The 15,906-nt window shown below is 41.8% G+C and overlaps 1 protein-coding gene across 6 annotated transcripts; it reads right to left on the bottom strand.

Annotated features, from left to right (window-relative positions):
* Positions 1–1,077: 1,077 nt before the first annotated feature.
* On the bottom strand, positions 1,078–12,179 carry LOC119850112 (perilipin-3-like). 6 transcript variants are annotated; one of them, XM_043517426.1, is made up of 8 exons: positions 10,940–12,179; positions 10,259–10,335; positions 6,541–6,736; positions 4,398–4,480; positions 3,773–4,022; positions 3,042–3,229; positions 2,391–2,519; positions 1,078–2,297 (listed from the first exon to the last, which is right to left on the bottom strand). In XM_043517426.1, exons 2-8 carry the CDS (start codon positions 10,316–10,318, stop codon positions 1,950–1,952), a joined length of 1,254 nt encoding a protein of 417 aa, XP_043373361.1. In that variant the 5' UTR covers positions 10,319–10,335; positions 10,940–12,179; the 3' UTR covers positions 1,078–1,949. The 6 variants fall into 6 exon arrangements, with proteins under 6 accessions (XP_043373361.1, XP_038243799.1, XP_038243797.1 ...); XM_038387871.2 differs by having other exon boundaries at positions 10,884–12,177; XM_038387869.2 differs by having other exon boundaries at positions 1,078–2,300; positions 10,940–12,175.
* Positions 12,180–15,906: the final 3,727 nt, after the last annotated feature.

The raw sequence follows: 15,906 nt of genomic DNA, 5'->3' as shown, positions 1-15,906 counted from the left end.
GTTTGTATTTTGTAAGAACTTTGTATTTCTAGAACATCACCTGAAAAAGTATCATCCAATTGGAATTAATCCCATTGGAACAGAAAGTACTAGCCTGAAAGACAAAAGTAATTTCCAAGCAGAATGATTATGTTGCAATAGCTAACCACTGCAACATGACCTAGAATCTGCAGAGGTCCTGTACCCTTTACTGAACAATAGAAAGCTTTGGAACATGATATCACAGCTGTAATTAAAAGGCTGCTTCAGTTAGTGCATGGTCTACTATTCATACCCTAGGCTGTTTTCTAGGTGAAGTTCCCAAAAGCTGCAGACATATTGAGACTCATGCTTTGGGATGTCTTTCAACCAGTAGCAGGCAGCACTGAGTAGACTGGAGTAAAGTAACATTAGTTCAAAGAATAGTAAATGGATACAGGACCCATTATACAACCTAGAAGTTTGTGCACAAGATTAACCAGCATGTATACTGTTGTAATTTCACACAATATGCAAGTTCGTAGAGTCACATGCTTTGAATTTATTTTAAGCCCTGTTTTATGAGACTAGAAGCTCATCATGCAGTGCTATGTCCAATTTGGATATTTTCAAGCTAGCTATTTTTGATGTTGAGGCTAAAGGCATCTTCCCCCACCCCTTCCCCTGCTCGGGGTTTGATACAGACATTAGAAATTTTAATCTAACTCAAAAGAAGTTTAGGGTCCTTAAGCCCCAGGGATAAAGATCTTTATTGGTTCCAACTAAATTAAAGAATTCTGGGATGCTATGTGGAGACACCATCTTCCTTAAGATCTTGATGAAAGTTATGAGTGAGGGAAGGATGGCTGGCTGTTAGAACAGTCTCAGACCTTTTATTAATAGCATTGGGTTACCAAGGGTTGTTGCTGGTTGTCCAGCATGGGACATTTTTAAAGAGATATGTCCATTGACTTACAGATACTGGATTTTAAGCAGGCCACAGGACTTCCTGGAATGGATTCTTGTGTTATGCAGGAGATAGGAGGGACTACTGTGATATAGCCTAGGGTTAAGAATAGCTAGAAGTTAAGGCAATTCAAGAACAAGCTAGAAGACAGATTTGTTTATATGCAATATATGTTTATTTTGCAAGAGAAAAAAAAAGTTCTTTACTACAGCAATTTGAGGAGAAGTGACAAGAGAATGAGTCAGTTACCCAAAACAAGTGTAAAGATAGTCACCAATACACTAGTGTGTGGGGTATGGTTGGAGTCATCTGACTAACAGATATTACATACACACATCCATGCACTAGAAAGGCCATGATTTATGTCAATGACTTGTTTAGCAATCCACATGACACCTAGAGCTGAAGCTGTATTTAGTACCATTTCTTACTGCTTTAAGAAGTCTTAGAAGAGTTCTAGCAAGAACTCCAAGTTGGAGATGTCTATCTCACTGTGGCAAGAACCGTTTTCCACCAGAAGTAATCTAGTTCTCAGCCACTACTTTAAGATTGTGGCAAGTATTCCAGATGTAGGTTGAGTTCCTGGAGGGTAGGATCCAATTTGTGTGTTGTTTTACATTCATATTTCACCCTCATTTTAAAAGGGTGACTTCTGGTGACAGCATTGCCATTTAGAAAGTAATTAAATCAGTTTTTAATCTTAGCTCAGCCACAGGTAGCATGCAGCCCATGCAAGACATGAGATTGAGTTGTACCCCATGCTATCCAGGGGAGGAAGTGCCTCTCCTGGTTCAAACATTCTTCACCACAATCTTGGAGCTGCAAGCAGCTTCATTTCCTACAGGAAGGAGAAAAGACCCCACATGACACAATTCAATCTAATGTTGGAGGTGGCTGCACAAAGGTATAAGCTTTCAGACCCTATTTGTTAATTGCTATAGGTGTTAAGGAAAATGGTCCTTTACAAGTGAGCTGCAGTAAGTTTGCCAGAGAGGTTATAGAAGCCATTTACTCTTCCCCATCCTCATTCTGATGGTTCCATGGCTTCTTCTGGTATTTTGCTGGACAGCATGAAAGGTCCCACAAGCCAGGACAGAGGAGTGTTGTGCACTATGTACTCTAGTAGCTCATCCATGTACCCCTGGGCTTTGGTGACCTGTTTGCGGCTCTGGGTCAGGATTCTGCTGGAGAGATCTTGGAAGGAGTGAACTGTGGAGAAGGAAGTCTGGAGCTCCTTTGTGCTGTGGCAAACCTGCTGCACCTTGTCTTGGATGTTGGATGGGAAGCCTTGGATGCTTGACATTAGGGTTAGGCAGGTTGCCTGCAGCTGCTGGATAATGCTCTGAAACATAGTCAGAGCACGAGTCTCCAGCTGCTGAAAGGAAACAAGTTATTATTGAGGTAGAATAAGACTCGATAGGCAGAAATGCCACAGCCCAAAGCTGGATCCTGGCTAATTAGATACCTCAGGTTGTACCAACTCTGTGTCCTCACTCCCTCCTGTCTGCCTCTTGCTCCAGTCCAGCCACATTTGGTGGAGCTTCTCTTGGCCATCTTGAAGCTTCTGATCCACTCCTTGCTTCACGTATTCGATCTGGAGGAGAAAGGAGTCTTACTACAACATTTCGGTAGCACCTTTTATACACCACAAGTGTTTTAGAGCAGCTCCGAGATGCTGGGGCCTCCTCCATGCCAGTGATGACTGGGCCATATTTCAGTATGTTTGGCATATATGCCAACAAGCAAAAAAAAAAAAAAAAAAAAAAACACAAAACAAAAAACAAAACAGTGCTCCATAGCCAAGAGGAAATAATGTCCCCCCCCCAGTCACTCACTTGCAACACCTGCTTTATTCAGAGATCTCTTTTAGAGACTCAGTTGGCAAGGTGTTGCTTAGCTTGTGAAGTTTGCTGGAACCAAGGCATTATGGCAGTTGGAGTTATCTGCTTGCCTAGACCCAAGTAAGAGACTAGCTTAAGAAGCAGCCAGTTCCAGTGGAACATGGGTAGTCAGGGGGAACAGGAGAGCCTAGACACCTTGTAGAGAAGACACTTTGGTCTCAGTCTGCTCAGCCCAAATCAGCTCCAGAATAGAATGCTGCTGAGAAAGTGCCTACCAGATCAATGGTTTGATGAAGCTGGGAGAGAGCGTCTTGGATGCTCTGCCTGGTATTTTTAATCTTGGCTAGCGAATGCTGGTAGGCACGATGGCGGAGTTTGCTTGACAGAGAGCCTAAGCGCACAAAATAACTTTGAGGTTGGAGAGGAGCCACTCCATCCTCCTTTATAGATGTTGCAAGTTCAGCTGAAGGAAATAAATGGGGTATGACCAAAAAACATTTTAGCAGGATGGCAAGAGGGAGGAAGGCATAGACTATAGCTACTTTCAATATCTTGTTGAATTAATTGTGTCAGGAAGTTGCTTGTGACACATCTAGCAATAGTAACCATAGCTATTCCTATTTGGATATTGCCTTTTCAGACACATTTGATAGCTGCATTACAGATTTGGCCACCTCTAACTCTTCCCTCTTAATCACTCCCCACCCCAAGAGCCCAATACATCTCATTGTCTGGCTAGCTAAGCCTCGGATACAAGTGACATTCTAACCATCTTCACCTACTTTCCAGTAGCCTGTGAACTGCTTAGCAGTGTTCAACTGCCTTTGATGGTACAGGAAAAGCAGGTTTCTAAAGGAAGGACCAGGTGGATGAAAGCAAGATAGACCGAGCATAGTATTTGGCTCCAACTTTGCATGTCATAAGGTAAAAGGGCCTTCTTGAAAATAAGAGAACCATGACCTCCAATGAAGGGAGCCAGCATCTCATAATTCAGATGTGTTCTGACCTAGTTCCTCATCTGTTATGGGGAGATATTGATCTAACAGCTCCGCTGATTTCTCCAGCACTGCTTCCACACCACTCACAGCCATCTGGCCCATTCTTGATCCCATGACTGTGTTCACACTGTGGGTCATAACAGCCTTGGTGGACTCCACACTCTCTTGCACAGCTTCTCTGGTCACATCTACCAAGCTGGAGAATCTGCTGGCAGCTTCCACTTTGGAAGACACCAGCTCCTTGGTGTCTGAAGCAACCTTCAGAGGTGACAGCAGAAGACATTTGGTGATTATTCTTCATGTATTATTTATACAATTCTCTGCCTGAGATCTAGAGGTCTGCCCCCACACCATGCCCTTTCCTCAAATTCTACATGTTTCTTCTCTGGAGAAGAAAGATTATACCATGATTTAGTTGAGCACCATTTACTAAGCTTTAGCTACCCTCCTATTTTTGCCTCATTCTAGACAGGCAACAAATCTGTTCCTGGGCAGCTCCTTTACGCGACTCAGCCACTTTCCTGAACCAGAATGTTCATGAGGCTGCCTCCAGAGCTCTGGACTGGTCCAGTTCTTACCCTAGATGGTTTATGTGACCACAACCTTCTCTAGAGAAGAGCAGAATAAGTTTACCTTATCCACTGTAATTTGAAGGCTTGGCAGTTTCTCATCCAGTGGGTCCGGTCCCTTAATAGTAGATTCATTTGCTGTTGCAACTATTAGAGAAAGGCAGTTTAGTCCCCTACAAGTCAAACTCAGTTTGATCAATTAAAGGGCAAGGTCACTGCTGTATGACAAATTCAGCCAGATCTTCTCTAGTCAGCAGCAAGCCTGCAAAGAGATTAAAATCTAGCCACACTGAATGGAGAACATGCTAGTTTAGCATTTCCCCTTTGTGTTGTATCATGCTACCCTAGGACCTGCACTTTTGCTGTACAGTAGATCCATTGAGTAACTACAGTTTCAGGCCTGAACTTTTAAAAATGCCAAACAATTTTGGGTACCTCAGTTTGTATGTCCCCCTGGACCACTGATGATTTTTAATAAGTCCTAGAAGGCCAGAGCTCAAGAGGACTGGTAGAAAGCCATTGTGCCAAAATTTGAGGGTAAACAGGATGACTGCATAGTTAGACTTCCCAGTTACCTGTTGACTAGGTCAATTCTGGACAAAACAAAACAGCTTGTGTGGAACTCCAAGAATGAAAGGGGAATACAACTAGTGTCAATTGACTTGGGTTTGTTGAAGGTAGATCTTGTCAAACTTTAAAAAAGGTGAGACTACAAGGCTGGTGGATTTAAGAATATTACATCAACACTGGTAGGTTTGACTTCTGTAAGGCATTTGACTTGGTATCACCATGGCATAAGGTAGAATACAAAGTCAACCTGATACATTAAGTGGATTAAATTGTTGCTAACTGATAGGTCTCAAAATGTAATTATGAGCTGGAAATCATCTTTTAGAGGCGTTTCTAGTGGGGTTCCACAGTGACTGATCTGGATCTCCTGGTAGTCTAGGGGGAAATGAAACCCTAGTCATGTCTAGGAACAAAACATGAAAGCTATAATCAAATGGCAGACTATGCTGAGGAACAGTGATTAAAGAGCTTTGGTGGTTCAGAATAGTCATTTGACTTTGAGCTCACAGTGCTATGGTAAAGTGTTAATGGCATCCTTATATGCATTAAGAGGAATATGGAGTAGGTTATTTACCCCTGTATTTGGGTCTGATGTGAGTGGTATTTCAGTAGCAGTCTGGTGTCCACTGCTGGACAAAGTTGGAAAAAATTGGGGAGGGTTCAGGGAAGAGCCACAAGAATGATTGAAGGATTAGAAACATGCCTTGTAATGAGGGGCTCAAGAGCTCTATTTAGCTTATCAAGAAGAATGTTAAGAAGTTACAGTCTGTAAATACCTACATGGGGTAGAGATGTTTAGAGGGCTCTTCAGTCTACCAGACAGAGCTATCCTGATTGAGTGACTGGAAGCTGAAACTAGGCAAATTCAGATTACTATCCTTGTCAAATGTTAATCTATGTCTAAACTACTGGAGTAGTGTACTAGGATTATAATGGAGATTCCATCTCTGGGAATTTGTCAAGATTGGATGTTTTTCCTAAGACATATGCTTTAGTTCAGCCTTAGCTATTGGCCTTTATTTCAGGGAAGTCCTGCATTATTTTTTGTGGCTTATGTTATGCAAGTGGTCAGACTTGATGACCACAGCAGTCCTTTTAGAAACCAAACCAGTCGCCAACCCCTGCATGAACCTTGATATTTAGAGAGACCTGACTTCGACACTTCAGAATAGCGAGACCCCTAAAAATCTAAGCATGAGCACTCAGGAGTCACTTTGAGTCCCTATTTCTAAGAGGCCATTAGAATTTAACAGGTTTGGCATGCAAAGATGATTACCCACATAAAGTAATCAATCTATGGATTGAGTCAGTCAAGTTGCCTGTGCACCACCAGAGACTGAAGACTCAGTCTTGCAGTCACTGAAGTTATTTGGCAATGACTTCTCTGCCTGTGAGAAACTGACCAAGTCTCAAGATATACAGAAACCTTAAATGAAAAGGGCAAGTGCTCAGCAAGGCAGGGGGTTTGGACTGTCTTGGGATGTAGTTCTATCAAGGAGTGAGGAAATCAAGAATAAGTGCAAGATATAGACCTTCAAAAAGCAGCATGAGACTGAGCCATTGCACTCCATGTCTGTACTTGGGATGCAGATACTTATGTTCATTCATAAAGTGACCTGCAAACCCTGCTTACTCACTCTGTGGTTCAAATGAAGTCAGAATTGGCTGTGTCCTGCTGGCTGCAGCCTCACTAATGGTCTTCACACCTTTCTCTGCCACATCACACAAGGACTTTAGGTAAGGGTGGCTCTCCTTGGTGGAGGTGTAGGCAGTTGCGGCCATGTCATAGGCAGAGCTGACCAAGGGCAGACTGGCCACCCTCCTCAAGAGATTCTGCAGGCAAGAAAGGGAGAGAGATTTGTGAAGACCTGCTGAGAAGTGGCTAATGAGAGCATCATACTGGAAAGCCTACAGAGGCAGGAGAGTCAGTTAGCATCTTGCAGGTATTTCATAGTCATGAACCTTTCCTCCCACACTAATTCAAAGGCTCAAATTCTCAGCAGTCTGAAGGGTTACACAGACCAGTGGTCCTCTAATTACTATGGGATGCTGTATTAAACTAGCTGAAAGATCCAAGTGTGTGTCTTACTCCCATCCTCTGAGAGGAAACCTTCTATCGTTGCAACTAGAGAGCTATTAGTTATCTGGAAGGTTTACTCAGGATTTATAGATCAGGTCCCAGAGTAGCTTTCAGCTATGTCAAGCTTGGAATGTTTTAAGAAAGTTTCAGTAGTGATGAAGAAAGCCAATCACACGGTCTTTCATAGAATGGGAAATAGTCTCCATGAATATTCAGCTCTGAAGTCACTAAACAGACTATGATAGGATTGCTAGAATACAAGACCAACCATTCATTTGACCCAGTATACTGGGCTAGATTGGCCATGCTGTCTTCCAGTCATGGTCAATGCCAGATGCTCCAGGAGGGACTCAAGTGATCCACCCCCCTGTTCACTCCCAGTTTCTGGCAGTCAGGTTAGAGACACCCAGAGCACAAGGTTGCATCCCCTGGCCATGTTGGCTAATAGCCAGAAATGGACCTCTTCCCCCATGAATTTATCTAACTTTTTCAATCCTATTATACCTATGGCCTTCACAACATCCCAGGGCAATGAGTAAACCTGTGGAACTATGTTGTGTGAAGTAATTCCTTTTGTTTTAAGCCTGCTGCCTATTAGTCTCATTGGGTGTCCCCTGGTTCTTGTGTCATGTTTACTCCTTCATAACACTTCCCTATTCACTTTCTCTATGCCATTTGTGATTTTAGAGACCTCCCCTTAGTCATCTCCTTTCCAAGATGAGCCACACTAGTCTTTTTATTCTCTCCTCATATGGAAGCTATTCCACATCCCTAATCATTTTTGGTGCCCTTCTCTGTACCTTTTCCAATTCTAATAGTCCCCTTTAGATATGGGGCAACCAAAACTGTGTGTGGTAGTCAAGGTCTGGGTGTACTATAGACTTCTATAGTGGCATGATGATATTTTTCTGTCTTATTATCTGATTCCTAGCATAGTTTGCTTTTTAAACTGCTGCTGCACATTGGGCAGATGTTTTCAGAGAACTAGCCACAATGACTGCAACAAGTTTCTTTTACGAAAGCAGCTAATTTAGATCCCATCAGTTTGGAAAACATAGTCCCAACCACCCAATGTCCATTAACTTGGATTTACCAACATTGAATTTCATCTGCCATTTTTTTGCCTACTCACCCACTTTGCTGAGATCCCTTAACTCTTTTCAGTCAGCTTTGGACTTCATGTGGGGGGGAATTGCAAATTGTGATTTCTGAATAGGTTGAACAGCACTACAGATTCTTGGGGGACCCTGCTGTTTACCGCTCTCTATTGGTAGAAATAAACGGTCCATTTTCACCTTCGTTTCCTAGTTCTTAACCAGTTACTGATCTGTAAGAGGACCTTCCTTCCTATCCCCTGACAGCTTACTTTGCAGAAGAACCTTTGGCAAGGGACCTTGTCATTGGCTTTTTTTAAAGTCCAAAGACAATATATCATCCCTGTCCACATCTGTTGATCCTCCCCCCCCCCCCCCGCAAAGAATTCCAATAGATTGGAGAGTCATGATGTCCTTTTACAAAAAGCTGTGTTGACTCTTCCTGCCCTACTCCCCAAATCATGTTGTCTATGCATCTGATCATTCTGTTCTTTACTATAGTTTCAAAAACTTGTTGGCTGGTACTGAAATTAGGCTCACTCATCTATAAATGCCAGGTTTGCCTCTGGAGCCCTTTTTAAAAGCGGTATCGCATCAACCATCTTTTAGTCATCTGGCACTGGAAGAGATTTAAATGATAGGTTAAGTGACACTTAGTAGTTCTGCAATTTCATATTTGGAGTTTCTTCAGAGCTCTTGGGTGAATACCATCTGGTTCTGGCAAATAAGTGTTCCTAAACCTTCTTTATCCACACCTCAATCTGGGACGTTCATTGGGATTTGTCACTTAAAGACTTGCTCAGGTGTGGAAACCCCCCCTCACATCCTGTGAAGTGAAGATGATGCAAAGAATTCATTTAGCTTCTCTGCAGTGAGCTTATCTTCCTTAACTGTCTAGTGGCCCCACTGATTGTTAAGCAGACCTTTTGTTTGTGATGTACTTAATTTTTTTTGCCGTTAGTCTTCGGCTAGTTGCTCTTCAAATATTTTTTATTGGAAAGCCCAATTACACTTTTATGCTTGACTTGCCAGAATTTATGCTCCTTTCTATTTTCCTCACTAGGATTTAACTTCTAATTTTTAAAAAGATGTCTTTTTGCCACTAGCCACTTTTTATTTTGTGGTTTCACCATCATGGCCCCTTTTTACTTACTATTTAATTTGGGGTATACATTTAATTTGAGCCTCTATTATTGTGTTTTTAAAAACATTTCCATGCAACTTGGCAGACAGACATCACTCTTGTGACTGTTCCTTTTAGTTTCCATTTAACTAGTTCCCTTTTCTTAAGTTTAAAGCCTACTGTGGTGGGCCTCTCTGGGGGTCTGTCCCCGCTCATCACAGGGAGGTGAAACTTAGTAATAGCAGCCATTATATAACTAAATGGTTCACCTATATTCACCTCTTAGTACTAAATCAAGACTGTCTCTCCCCTTGTGGGTTCCAGCCTCGAATCTCAGGAAAGCGGTCATTTATGCCATGTAAAAAACTCTCCCTACATCCCCATCCTGATGGGGCATCTACCCAGTCAAAATGGGGATAGCTGAAATCCCCCATTGAGTTTTCTATTTTTGTAACCTCTCTAGCCTCTCTCCCTGAGCATTTCACAAACCACCATCTTGGTCAGTAGTATGTTCCAACTGCTATGTTCTTATTATTCAAAAATGGAATTTTTATCTTTTGAGATCCTATGGGACAGTTTGATTCGATGCTTTCTTTCACATATGCCATTCCCCCCAGCCCAACCTGTCATTCCTATATATTTTGCACCATAGTATGACCATGCCTCATTGAGGATCGTCATTCTACTAACTTGCTGTGATGCAAATTATATTAATAGCCTCATTTAATACTTGGCACTTAAGTTCACCCCTTAGCATTTATATAAAAGTGCTTATAAAATTTGTCGATTTTTAGTGGTCAGCCTTTATGTGATGTAGTTGAATGGGACTCATTTCCTACCTGTACTTTATCAGCTTCCATCCTCAACAGGCAGAATCCCCATTAATAGAGCCTCTCCTAGGGGATGTCTCTGTCCAAATGGTGTACTTCTCTACACCTGTTGGCTTCCCCCCCCCATCTTAGTTTAAAGACACCTCTACAACCTTTTTCATTTAGTAGACTCTCTTTTAGACAGATAGGAGAGAGTCAGTATATTGCCCTCTTAATACATGCACCTACTTGTTGCGCCTGTTCCTGGATCTCTAAGGAAGAATCATATATTTGCTTCTCAGAAGACATAGCAGCGTCAGATACAGCTGAAAGGCAAGAGAGGTGGAGCAGTTACAGGTCAAGAGCAGTCTCCTTTGATTAACATTGGAGTTTAACAGCATTCACATAAGTCATAGCTGAAGAACTACAAATATCCAGTTTTACTAATTTTTACCTCTTTGATACAATTTACAGACTCTTACATATGATGTATAATTAAGAGAATCTGAGCAGTCACATTTGAGAGGAGTTCTGTCTTAGAAGAAGTTAGTCTTGTTCTTACATATCAGACAGGAAAGAAAGAAAGAAAACAAAAGCTAAAGTTATCAGCTGCAGATCACAATAAAGAAGCCCCAGCTTGATGCCTCCTTTCTCTCCCCCCTCAAGGGAGGAGTAGAGAGGGAAAGGGGGGGAGAAAAAAAAAAAAACACAAAACCCCCTAGAAACACAAACCCCATCACTCAAATTTTAAAAAGTAGCATTTTACAGAAATTGCTATATATTTGAAACTAATAAATGCATAAAGAAAACAAAGTGTTTTATTTATCATCATCATCATCATCATCATCATCTCTCATCTACAGTAATTATTTACCTAGCCTTGTCAGTTGTACTTGATATTGCAGTAAATGCTCACTTCAACCTACTCACCTTTTATGTACCTGTGGTGATCTCACTGGGGAGGAAGGTGGTCAGGAGCTGAAGACTGACAGTTCAGCAAACCTGTGAGAAAGAAGTACTCTCTGCTGTGACCAATGAGGATAGAATGTATGTGGGACAACATGCAGGGGTTCTTGGGACAGTGAATAATTGTACACATATGATTGCAATTGACCCTTTCAGTTAATTTCTTAGTAGCACCATCCCTTCAAGATGAACTCTCCTGTGAGCAGGCTGGTCCAGATCTACGGAGGTATTTAGGCACTTAATGCCCATTGCTTTCAATCAAAGTTAGGACTCTAAATAACTTTGAGGAGCTGGGCCTTACTGCTCTGTGCAAGTGTTTCTTATTAATGTAGAACAGGCAGTGAGACAACAAATCTGCATGGACTCACTTTGGGTAGTTTAAAAGCTACAAGTGTATTATTGTGGATTTTTTTAACCTCATTTGTTATAGAGTAACATTATAAGTAGTATAAATAAGAATCAGAACCCTGGGTCCTGAGTAACTTTCCCTTCCCATCATCTTACTGCCTAATGAGCAACAGGGTTGGGAGAATCTTTGCCCATAACTCATCCTAAAATATAGCTTGCTACCAGAAACCATCTCACGGTATAACTTGTCATTTTTTATTAGTTATTTCATAATAGGGTATGACAGCTCAGGGCAGGAGAGACATGGACAGAACAAAAGAGCTAGAGGTTCTTTGGTTTGTTCTTCGTCCATGTAGTAACTTCTCGTCTCTTCATTCTCCACACTTTATTAATTATTATTATTATTTGTATTATCGTAGTACTTGGGAACCTATCAGGGATCAAAACCTCAGAGCACTAGGTACTGTACAAGCACAGAACAAAAAGACAGTCCCTGCCCCAAGGGGCTAACAATCTAAGTAAGAGACAACTGATGGATATGGACAGATGGGGGAGTACAAGAAAACAATATTATGATATTTGTCAGCATGATAAGCTGTGTAATGCACAGCTACACATTGTTAAGTTTTTTGTAGGCCCACACCTTTTGAAATTCAGCTAACCCAGGGCAAATCTCCCAGCTACAAGAAGGGGCCCCTGATGTACACTGATCTGTCCATGTTGCCTCCACAGGAATGGGGACACTTTCCTGCAAATGGTGCTCCCTGTATGATATCCTTATAGAAGGCCCCTTGGTCACTGTGTATCAATACCCAGATCTTGTTGCCTAAGTCTGTTTCCTTGTGACAGATCCTTCTCCTGAGCTCACCTGCTTCTAAAGAGTCCTCATCCTGCATTCCTCTCAAGAGGGCAACTTACCCAAATGCAATCTCCAAAGCAGCTCATTATGGATTGATACTATTTATGTATAGATCTTATGATCAAGCCTGAGTTAAAAGTTCAGCAGATGGTCTCTAAGGAATCCAGTAGATATGTTGGGAGTGTAGCGATATCAGGGAGATGTTATGCTGACAGAAAGTTTGGCAAAATTGTGCTCAGCTGGTTCTCTGTGTTATTGGGCAGCAGAATGCCCCTTTATGAAAGGCCTCATTTAATCTCCAACCTTAAGACTCCCCCCACCCACCCTGGTGGAAATGGAAGTATAACTATGGGTCACTATGTCACTCTAGGCCAGCACAGACCCTCTCCCCTCCCATTTACCCTTGTAGCATATCGCTGAAGTGTAGCCCCTCCTTTTTTATTACTTTGTCATGACTGTGTTGGGAACACTGGGCATGGCCACTAGGTAACTCAAGGGGATGGAAGACCATGAGTGTCGATGAAGCCCCCTCACTCTAGGCCCAGGTGGCCCCCCCTTCCCTTTTCTGCCTGGAGATACTCACAGCAGTCATGCTGAGGAGTTTGCAACAGTTTGTTGCAGGCGCAAACTGGCTGAAGCAAGATTAGGCCCAACAGGACAGAAATGTTAGATAATGCTGAACAAACAACTCCATATATGGTGAAATAGATAAGAGGAAAAGGGAACTGGCTGCTATGCTGGATTGGCTATATGGGTACTCAGGGCAGCTTGCTATTGGATAAGTATGCTAAAGAAAGAATGTATAAAAATATGTGTAACTGCTTGCACTAGTGTGCAGGATTTGAGATTGTTGTCTCCCTGTACCGCTTGAAGCTTTAAATACACTTTTCTACTTCTCCACTCCGTTGTGGTTATTGGGCAACGCACACCGGGCAACGAATCCAGCTGTTGCTTGCCTCGGGCACTCTGTGCCAGCAACAACTGTGTTGATGGAGTCCACCTACTTGTTCTTCCTTTCCTGAGACTAGAGCCTTCTTCACCTCGCAGCCATAGGGAAAGGTATGAGAGAGGTCCTAGGAAGCCAAATTTAGACTGCTGGGTAAAAGATTAAAGTCTAGGACCTCTATGGTAGCATTCTCCAAAAAGCTTCCTGTTCCACAAGCAGGGCAAGACAGACAGGCAGAACTGCAGGATCTCACTGCATGGCTGAGATTGCGTAGGGAGGAAGGTTTTAGGTTTATTAGGAGCTGGGGAAACTTTTGGGAATGGAGGAGCCCCTACAGGAAGGGCCAGAATTACTGGCATACAAAATTTAAAAACTATCCCCATATTGACAGGGTAATGTGTCACCTGAGGATGGGATGTAGAGAAAATTTCTAGACAGCATGAATGACTGCCTCTTGGAGCAGCTAATCTAGAACCCACAAGGGAAGAGGTAATTCTTGATTTAGTCTTAAGCAGAGCACAGTATCTGGTCAAAGAGGTGACTATAGCTGAACAGCTCAGCAATAGTGACCATAATGTAATTAAGCCCCCAACAGTGGCATTTAGCTTCAAAAATAGGAACCACACAAAAAAGAAGAATCTAGTTAAATGGAAATTTAAAGCAACAGTCACCGGAGTAATGTGCCTGCAAGCTGCATGGAAACTTTTTAAAAACTGCCATAACAGAGGTTCAAAATTAAAAAAAAACAAACAAAACAAAAACCAAACAGTAATTGGACCCCCCCCCCCCCAAAAGCCACCATGGCTAAACACAGTAAAAGGTAATTAGAGGAAAAATGGCTTCCTTTCAAAATTGTAAGTCAAATCCTGCTGAGGAAAATAGAAAGGAATATAAACTCTGGCAAGTCAAGTATAATTAGGCAGGCCAAAGGAGAATCTGAAAAACAGCTAGGAAAACAAAAAAACCCCACAAACTGAACAGCAAAAAGAATTAAGTGCATCAGAAGCAAGATGCCTGCTAAACAACCAGTGGGGCCACTGGACAATCGAGGTGCTAAAGGAGCACTCAAGGAAGACAAGGCCTATGTGACAAATTTAAATTAATTCTTTGCATCAGTTTTCACTGCACATGAATGTGATGGAAATTTGAGAGATTCTTCTTAGGTGACAAATCTGAGGAACTGTCCCAGATTGTGATATCACGAGGTGGTTTTGGAACAAATTGATAAAATGAAACAGTAATAAGTCACTGGGACCAGATGGTAGTCCCTCAAGAGTTCAGAAGGAACTCAAATATGAAATTGCAATCATGGGATAAGAGGGAAGGTCCACATGGATCAGTACCTGGTTAAGAATTAGAAAACAAAGGGTAGAAATATATTGTCAATTTTCACAATGGAAAGCGGTAAATAGCAGGGTTCCCCCCCAGAATCTGTACTGGAACCAGTGCTGTACAACATTTACAAATGATCTGGAGAAAGGGATAAAACAGTGAGGTGGCAAAATTGTGGAAGTTACAAAATTACTCAAGATAGTGAAAAAGTTGACTGTGGTGTTACAAAGGGATCACACAAAAGGGGGTGACTGGGCAACAAAATGGCGGATGAAATTCAAAGTTAATAAATGCAAAATAATGCACATTGGAAAAAAGTAATTTCAACTATACACACAAAAAAATGGAGTCTAAATTAGAAAGATTTTAGAGTCATCATGGACGGTTGTCTGAAAACATCTGCTCAATGTGCAGTGGCAGTAAAAACAACACCTAAGAGGTGAGGAATCGTTAGGAAAGGGATAGATAAGATTTACTGGAAAAAGGTAAAAATGAGGGGTATGGAACAGATTCCGCATGAGGAGAGATTAAGAAGACTGGGTGTGTTCAATTTAGAAAAAGAGATGACTGAGGAGAGATATGATAGAGGTCTATAAAATCATGACTGGTGTGTAGAAAGTGTTATTTATTCCTTCACATAACACAACTACCAAGGTTCACCTGATGAAACTAATAGGCAGCTGCTTTAAAAAGAAACAAAAGGAAGTACTTCTTAACACAATTCAATCAGCCTGGGAAAATTGTGAAGGCCATAGGTACAACTGGGTTAAAAAAAAATTAGTTAAGTTCATGGAGGATAGGTCCATCAATGGCTCTTAACCAAAATGGTCAGGGATGCAACCCTATGCTCTGGGTTGTCCTTAAGCCTCTGACTGCCAGAAGCTGGGTCTGGACAACAGGGGATGGATCACTTGAAATTTCCCTGTTCTGTTCATTCCCTCCGAAGCATCCAGCAGTGGCCACTGTTAGAAGACAGGATACTGGGCTAGATGGACCATTGGTCTGACCCACTATGGCAATTCTTCTCTTTTAGAAACCCAAATTATTTTTGACAGAAAATTGCCAGACCATTTTTGACCAACCCCAGTGGCAAATGCTGTAATTATGCCACATACTAAGCTCTGTATTGGCACTAGCCCCTTCGGTCATTACTAATGTGTGCTAAAAATACCTTAGTTGTGAGGTTCCTAAAATGTGGCCTGAAGTATAAAAGCAGCTGATGAATTTCAAAGTTTAGGAAAATGCATATCACTGAAGTGGTGGCTTTATGGTTATTGCAAATTTTTATCTGATTTGCGGATTCTTAAATGTAGGTTTTTTTGCATACAATTTTTTAGTATGGTTATTTAAGAAAGGCTGAAGACTGCGTTTTGTAGCTCACTAAGCCTTTGGTGTAACCTTTGTACTGGCCATCCTAATGAGGAATGTTACTACTATAAATTTAGA

Source organism: Dermochelys coriacea, chromosome 1 (assembly GCF_009764565.3).
Source record: "Dermochelys coriacea isolate rDerCor1 chromosome 1, rDerCor1.pri.v4, whole genome shotgun sequence".
In the NCBI taxonomy this organism is placed as follows: Eukaryota; Metazoa; Chordata; order Testudines; family Dermochelyidae; genus Dermochelys; species Dermochelys coriacea.
The sequence above is the reverse complement of the archived record's forward strand: the minus strand, read 5'-3'. Positions and strand labels throughout refer to the sequence as shown.

Coding starts and splice junctions, on each gene's coding strand:
- LOC119850112 (XM_038387869.2), bottom strand. CDS start 10,318: ATGTCTTCTGAGAAGCAAATATATGATTCTTCCTTAGAGATCCAGGAA. Junction 6,737..10,258: donor TCCAGGAACAGGCGCAACAA/GTAGGTGCATGT, acceptor TCTTGCCTGCAG/AATCTCTTGAGGAGGGTGGC. Junction 2,301..2,390: donor CAGAGTTGGTACAACCTGAG/GTATCTAATTAG, acceptor GTTTCCTTTCAG/CAGCTGGAGACTCGTGCTCT.